Source organism: Lepidothrix coronata, unplaced genomic scaffold (assembly GCF_001604755.1).
Source record: "Lepidothrix coronata isolate B3197 unplaced genomic scaffold, Lepidothrix_coronata-1.0 Scaffold13, whole genome shotgun sequence".
Lineage (NCBI taxonomy): Eukaryota > Metazoa > Chordata > Aves > Passeriformes > Pipridae > Lepidothrix > Lepidothrix coronata.
The window spans coordinates 4,695,838-4,703,885 of NW_016690193.1; the positions used below are offsets into that span (position 1 = coordinate 4,695,838).

The 8,048-nt window shown below is 42.7% G+C and overlaps 1 protein-coding gene across 2 annotated transcripts in view; it reads left to right on the top strand.

Annotated features, from left to right (window-relative positions):
- The first annotated feature begins 5,998 nt into the window (after positions 1-5,998).
- RBM46 (RNA binding motif protein 46) overlaps positions 5,999-8,048 on the top strand; it is a 19,034-nt gene continuing 16,984 nt past the window's right edge. Inside the window, exon 1 of one of the 2 annotated variants that reach the window (XM_017806007.1) lies at positions 5,999-6,238. In XM_017806007.1, the coding sequence (XP_017661496.1) occupies positions 6,208-6,238 (31 nt within the window). In that variant the 5' untranslated portion in view covers positions 5,999-6,207. The remainder of the gene's footprint in view (positions 6,239-8,048) is intronic. The other variant, XM_017806008.1, reaches the window with a different exon arrangement.

Consider the following 8,048-nt stretch of genomic DNA (forward strand, 5'->3'; position numbering starts at 1 on the left):
TATATATAGTTGCCCACAATGTAGTTTAGTTTTTCACCATAGTTTTGGTTGTGTCACTAGACTTTGTAGGAAAGACAACAGCTAGATACAGAAAAGCATTTAAAAACCATTCTGTTAGGTGTGGTAATGAACACCATAAGAAACCTCAAAGAGAAGTCATGGGATTCTGTGTGTGTATAAGACACAAATATATAAAAATATGGGTGTATGTGTATAAATGAAACACACAAAACAACAGGTAACATTGCTTCAGACTTTCTTAATTGTGTCTCCAAGCAAATCACTATATCCTTAAAGCCTCAGGAAAAATTTAAAGAAAATTACATTGAAGCATTGTAAATTGTTTAGCTATAATTGGCATTGAGAGTCCAGAGTTTCCTAATTTAAAAGCTAGTTAGCAGCTTACAGGGGCCCCTGGTGGTCTAGTGGTTAGGGTGCAGGACTCTCACCGATGCACCCTGGGTTCGATTCCCAGCCCCCTGGGCAGATGGAGCTCGTTAGCCCTGTAAGGCAATCCATCTAAGAGAAGGTCACTCTAAACAAACCTACGTTCTGAGACCCTCACTGCCACTGTCCGAGTTTCGCTCGGCCCCGGCAGATGAACCTCAGGATTAAAGGGTGGGCTCAGTTCAGCGCACGCTGTGTCTCACCTAAAAAATCCACTACACAGGCTCGAAGGGTTAATGACCTTTCCCAAATCTTCGCTCGCGAAGACTGGTCATTATATATATATATATTATAGCAGCTTACAGCAGCTGGATTAAAAATTAATAGGATGTGATCCTGATACATTGATGACTTTTGGGATTCTCAGAATCAGGAGGAATTCAAAGCCAAGTATGAGCAACCTAAAGAAAGAGTGGACACTCTCCATTTTTCAAACTTCTCAAAAGGTTAATTTAGATATTTAAATCTAGGAAAAGTAAAATGAAATCTTGTTCTCTACTGTTTCACTCAATTTAATTTATTTCCAGAATTATAAAATATTCAAAAGCTAACGTGATATCAAAGTATTTAGCCTCCCTGATAAACTTCCATTTAATATCTAGGTCAGGTCAGGTATAACCAAAGACTTTACAGTCTGACATCTGATGTCTGTTTGGTTCCAATACTGAGACATGCTCTAAGACTTCCACAGAAACTACCACAAATTCAAATATTTTTTGGCAATATTTGTACAGAAATAAAAAACTGAGCAGTGACTGAGTGAAGACTGTCTCTGATCTTTCCAAACCTCCCAGTTGAGGACTGAGACACCAGTGGTGTGACAAAGGAAGCCTGGTCTGTAGTTTTTTGTGCTTCACATACTTGTGTAAAGAAAACTCTGGTTTCAAGGTTGTTGGGGCAGTAGCCATTTTCTCACCAATCCTCTTTAATTCCTGTTGCACAGAGGTGAGGAGGATATGCCTCTGTTTCAGAATGCATTTAAAACATCTGCCTAAAAAGCAGACTGGAAAGCATTCTGCAATGGTGGAGCATCAAAAGACTGCAGCACTATAGAACAAGATTCTCAGTCTTCCTTGGCCCTTCCCTCTTTCCTGTCCTTTCATCTCTTCTGTTTCCTGACATCCACCTCTTCTTCCACCAGCCCTTGGTGGTGTTACTTTTTCCAGCACTTTCTACCTGCTCCTTCCCTTTGGGAGTTAGCTGTATTGCCAGAAAACTGCCATTTCACTCAGTGGTAAAAGGTATGGCTTTGTCGTGAAGGGCCCAGGTTTTTAGAGGGAACAGAAAGCAATAGTTCTGGAGATAATGGGGGAAAAAACATTAAAAGAGATTTTCATCATCATCATCATCATGGCTAGGCTTCGCGAACGAAGATTTGGGAAGGCTCTATCCACATTTGCTACAGGCACGCTGGTGGCTTATGAGGCCAATATGTGACAGACATATCCGATTGCAAAAGGCACAGCAGAAAGACTCCTTAGATGGTAAAAGGTATGGCTTTGTTGTGAAGGGCCCAGGTTTTTAGAGGGAACAGAAAGCAATAGTTCTGGAAATAATGGGGGAAAAAACATTAAAAGAGATTTTATACACTTTCTTAATGCACATTTTGCACTTGGCAATATTGGCTTAAAGTTGATTTGATTCAATTTACACCAGTGCAATTGTTGCTATTCATACTCATCAAACCGAAGACAGAACATGCTTCAGGATCCATTTTTCCATATTCATTGCATATGTGCGTGTTAAAATCGTGTGGCATGTCTCTTAAAGTGGTTTACAAAATAATGGAATTCTGTATGATGTTTTCTCTACAAGTAATATTCTGTTCCCCCAAATGCTTATTCCAGCAATATCAGATCTTGTAATTTTATAATTAAAAAAGATTTCAACTCTTTAAGGCAGAAAACTGAACAAGAGCAAACTGCACCTTTCAAGAAAAAAGTCCCTTTAGGCACTACATGCTAGGATCCTCCTAACAAACAAGCATTGCAGTATTTGATAAAATGAAATCCAAAATAAAATGGACTGATTGACTGAAACGAAGTCTTTCCAGACAGCTTACTATAATTAGATTTACAATCATATTATGTCTAGGTTTTCTACAGAGACCTTTGTCTAAACTTCAAAGGATGTCTGCTTCCTTTTAAAGTATTTCTACTACCTACATATCAGACCTGTCAGAGTGCAGAGAAATACTACATGCCCTCTTTTCCTGCTCCAGGCCACAGTAAAATTTACACTGACAAAAAAAAAGCTAATGCTTCTATTAAAGTATATTACAACTGCAGTAATAGCCCACTCCAGGAATATATATGCTGGGGCTTGCTAGCATTCCAATAAAACAGAAGTTAAACATCAAGGACTTCTATGTTACAGCTACCTAAAATAACTTAGAAGGAAAAGCACTGTCTGGTGCAGGGCTATAAAATAAAATGTGTAAGAAAAAGACCTCTTTCACATTTTCAAATCTAGCCAAAGGAATATGTGCATAATTTTGGCAAGACTCTGCCCGCATTCCTCATCCATTAGATTTGTGAGAGTTTCAACTAGGCATTAGTGAGGAAACTAACTCAGTGTTAATAGTTTAAAGCTTTAGGGCAAACAGTATATTATTTGCAGTTTTAAGAAATTTTCTAACCAGAACTGGTGCCAAATGCTTTTTGGTAAATCATGCTGTAATTCTCGTAAAATAATCCTAAAAAAGTTTCTGTTTATCAGGTTTGAAAGCTGAACAGCTATGTACTAAGGTACTAATTCAATAAAGCAATAAAAACCTAAATACCATGATAAATACCAAAACATTGTTTGGGGCCTGGTCTTCTTTCCCTTTCTTTAGCAAAAGTTCATTATAAACAAGTGAATTAAAGCTTTCATGTGTGTAAAATCTCTTCTGAAAATATGAAAATTATCTACTATACTGCTTGATTTAATAAAAAATATTGCATCCTCCTGTAAATCTTGTCTTATCAGAAAAAAAAAATACAAATATTCAGCTCAGACTTTATTACGGGTCACAGCAAAATCCAAGAAAAATACAGGATGGAAACAGTTGTTCTTAGTAAAACCTAATTATACTGAACAGAGACTGTGAGAGAAGAAAAGCAGCTAGCACCTGTGGGCGAGGGTGTACTGAGAACTCCAATACCCAATTACCACATGGGGAGCAGAGGAAGAAACGGATCATTAATTTCTTCTAGAAAGGCAGGGGTCACCAAGAAAACCAAATGTGTTTGGTCCCTGTAGTTCCTATGTCTGTCTTTGATGCTTAATAAGAGTTAGTAAACATTGAATACTTTTTGGTTGTTTTGATATTCTCTTTTATTCATGCCAAAAAGTGAAAAATCTGATTGCAAATCTGTGTTTTCCTTAAGACTGTCTGCTAGAGCAACACAGTCATTGTACTCCAGAAATGGCTGTACATGCAAAATATCCAGCAAGATGTCCCTTACATGACATACAAAGAAAATGCTGAGGAGTTGTGGGTTTGGGTGTTTTTTCTTTTTTGATGTAAAAGAGATTGCCTGCATTCTTTCAGTATTTCCCACCAGCAATAACAACTGAGACACGTGGAGTTTTCTGCCAGGGAGTGAGCAGTCTCCAAGGTAACAGGGACAAAGCTGCAGTCAAAATGTCACAAACTTAATTTGATGTAATATACCCAAAATTAATTCCTGTGAAAGGCTTTGTGGCTGATTTGTACAGGGGTGAGGGGGAGAGAAGGTGGGGGAGAAGAAGGCACCTGAAATGAAAAGGTGGTGAAATTTAATCTTATTTTGATAAAAACAACTTGAAGTACTCACTAACTAATCCCACACTCCTTATTAGCCCTGGTACGCTTGATGTGTGTCTATTCACATGAGCCCTAAGGAGTTGTGATGGGAGTTCAGGAGCAGTGCCAGAACTGCAGGGCCTCCGACCCAACTGGCTTTATAAGCGTCTGTAGTTGTTGTGAAGTTCACGGGGTTCATTTCCAAAAGCCTGAAGTATTAACTAAGCCAGCAGAGATTGAAAACAGACATATCTTCTCCCAGGCAACCAGTGATAGCACAAGAGGACACGCAATCATAGAATGTGCTCAGTTGGAAGGGACCCACAAGGATCGAGTCCACCCCTCAGCCCTGCACAGGACCATCCCCTAGAATCACACCATGTCCCTGAGAGCATTGTCCAAATGCTTCTTGAACTCTGTCAGGCTCGGTGCTGTGACCACTTCCCTGGGGAGCCTGTTCCAGTGCCCAATCACCCTCTGGGTGAAGAACCTTTTCATAGCATCCAACCTAAACCCCCCTGACACAACTTCAGGCCATTTCCTAAGTTGCATTAGGGAAGGTTTAAGTTGGACACTGGGAGGAATTTCTTCATGGAAAGGGTGATTAGACACTGAAGTGGGCTGCCCAGGGAGGTGGTAGAGTCACCGTCCCAGGGGGTGCTTAAGGGAAGACTGGACATAGTTGACAAGGTGGTGTTTGGTCATCATCATCATGGCTGGGCTTCATGAATGAAGATTTAGGAAGGCTCTATCCACATTTGTTACAAGCACGCTGGTGGCTAACGAGGCCAATACGAGATAGACATATCTGATCGCAGAAGGCACAGCAGAAAGACTCCTTAGGTGGTGTATTCTGCAAGGCACGATTCTTTCTGCATTGTCTTTCCTCCTCGAGAGTGATCCTGCGTGCTTTCTCAAAGCCATCAGCAGTGTTATAGATGGTGTGTCTCCAGGCCTCCTGATTTGAGGCCAGAGTAGACCAGTTATGTTGGTCAATATGGCCAAGGCTGAGATGTTGTTTCAGGAAGTCCTTGTATCTCCTCTTTGGGGTTCCTCTCTTGCAGCAGCAGGTGGCAAGTTCACCGTAAAGCAAGATCTTAGGGAGGCGGTGGTCCTTCATCCTTGAGATGTGCCCTGCCCAAGGCAGCTGTGTTCTCAGCAACATGGCCTCAATGCTTGTGACTGCTGCTTGTTCTAGAACAGATGTGTTAGTCACATAATCTGACCAGTGGATGTTTAGGATTGTACGAAGACAGCATTGATGGAAGCGTTTTAGGAGACACAGGTGGTGGTTTGGTCATAAGTTGGACTCAATGATCTGAGAGGTCTTTTCCAACATAACTGATTCTGTGATATTTCACTTAGATATTACTGGTCAACATGGACCTGCACAACACTAAATGCTCCCTAGGGCACAGATGTGCACCAGACAACATCCTAAAGGCCCAAACACACCTTTTCAGAGCAGATACAAGCAAAAGGACACAAAAAAATTACCAGCCAAATTCTGAAAAAGCGAACGGTGCCCTTAACAGCTGACACTCCTTTTGGAATGGAGGGGAAGATCGAGAATGGGGAGCGGCATGGGAGGTGCTGAGGCAACGCCGCGTGCGCGCCTCGAGGGCGGGCGGGGGCAGCGCGCGTCGTCCCAACTGCCACAGCGGCCGGCGCGCACGCGGCGATTGGACCCCTTCGCCCAACCGTCGCCGCTTTTAAGAAGCGCTCGCGTGCCGGGCACGTTTACCTCGTCGCGATTGGCTGACGCTGCCTGTCGATCGCGCCTGTGCCCGCCCCCCGCGCCCGCAGATTGGCCGGGCGGGCCCGAGCGAGGGAAAGCTGTGCCTGCGGGCCGGGCGCGTGAGGCGTTGGGTGGAGGGGCCGCCGCTGCCGCTGCCCGGGGAAGGGGAGGGGACGCGGAGTTTGCTGCGGTGTGTCCGCCGTCCCGGGCAGCGCTGTGTGGTGTACGGCTCCCGACGGGACAACGGGCAGTCATGCCGTGGCCTCGTCTCCCTGGGGATAGCGGTGGGTTCGGGTCCTTGTCATGCCGTGGGGAGAGGCGGAGGTAGCGCGGTGAGGGACGAGGCGCAGTGGAGAAGGGGTCTTGACATGCGAGTCGCGGGAGGAGCGCAGGGTGTTTCCGGGGATGTTGGGCTTCTCTTCCCTCCCTGCCCCACATGCTGCCGTGCCTCCTGGCGTGACGCTGGTGCCCTCGGGCCCGCCCGAGGTTGGCTCGCTTCCTCCTCAGGGCTTCTTCGCCCCTGTGGGCGTCAGCTCCCTCCATTCCAATCTGGTGTCCCCTTGCTGTGCGTACTGAAAACGGCGTTCTTTCACGTGTGTTTGAGCTACATGAGACAGAGGGAAAAGCAGTTTGCCTCTCCCTTGCTTCAACTCTGTTGTTATTTCCGTACCTTGTTAGGCCTGAAGCTGCCAAAAGATTTCCTAATTATGGAATTATGTTTGACAAGGTATCTCTTCCGTGCAGCTGTGAAAAAAGTCTAATTCACTTGCTGAAAGGAGATGGGACATTTTCTGCAGCAGAAAGGAGTAGTGCTGTTACAGCTGTTTCCTGCTGGGGAATTTTTTGTGCTCTTCCCTGCTTCTTTTCTGGAATCTCATTTTGATGTAGCCATGAGTTGTTGGGGGTTTGGTTTTTTTAGTGTCCGGTGACAGATGTCATATAAAGTTCTCCAGAGTGGTTGTTTGCATGGATTCCTGTCCCAAAATGAATACCAGCTTTATAGAAAAGACAAAATAGATCTATTCCCACCAAAAGTTGTTTTTTTCTAGGATGGGAAAAATCACAGTTCTCTTTATTGCCTTTCTGATGAAGAGATTTGTGGAGTCTGTTGTAATGTCATTAGAAGGCTGTCGTGAAAAGAATACGCTGAAGAACAGTTATTACTTTCATTCAAAGCACATTTGAAATGACAAAGCTGGGTCATGATGGGGGGAGGCCACTTCTGGACAGTATCGTTGCATAACGTGCGTAAATGCGGCAGGGGAGCAGTCACTTCATCACTGCGTAAACCTGGTGTATAATATTTTGAAAACTTCAGCTTATGCAAAATCATTTTAATTTGAGTTACTGGGGTAGTTTTCAGTGGAATGTGTAAGTGAAGAATAAAAGCAGTAGTAAGCATAGGTGTGGTTACTGTTTTGTGTCTGGAGGCAAAAGCTTGCTTAGGGTGACCAGCAATCATCTGACAACATATTATATATAAGGATGGGTGTGATAACATTTGGTATATTAGCTACTAATACTTATTTTTGCTGGTTTATTTGGCTTTATTTTTACTAGGTCTTCTTTCTGCTAGTGGTAAGGGGTTCAATAGTTAGCTATCAGGTAAAATAAATAATCTGCGTAGATAATTTTTTTCATTTGGATAATTGAGCTCAAAGTAGTAACTTGAAAGTTAATTTCTTAGGGGCTTGACTAGTAAAGTTGGTAATTACCAAATGGTGTGATTGTTTCCCATCACCTGGATGATAGAAACCTAAAGCTGTTGTGCGAGATCTTGGCATGCCAGAGGAATAATGGATAGAGCAGCAGCAATCATATTGATAAACTTGTTTAGTTTTTGAAATTGTGAAAATGGACAAAGCCATGAAAATAGGGACTCCAGAGGTGGGATTATTTCAAACCCATAGTTTTGCAAGAGAGTTCTGCTAAATTTTATTACATATTAGTATTAATTAATTTACTTTTGTTCATTAATTCTTTGAGTTCTTTAAATTAATAAGGCATGTGTTTCTTTGATATTTTTGTACTAAAATACAGTTGTGAAATAATTGATATTTTTATGGAATGTATTAATAAGAAAATGTCTGAGTA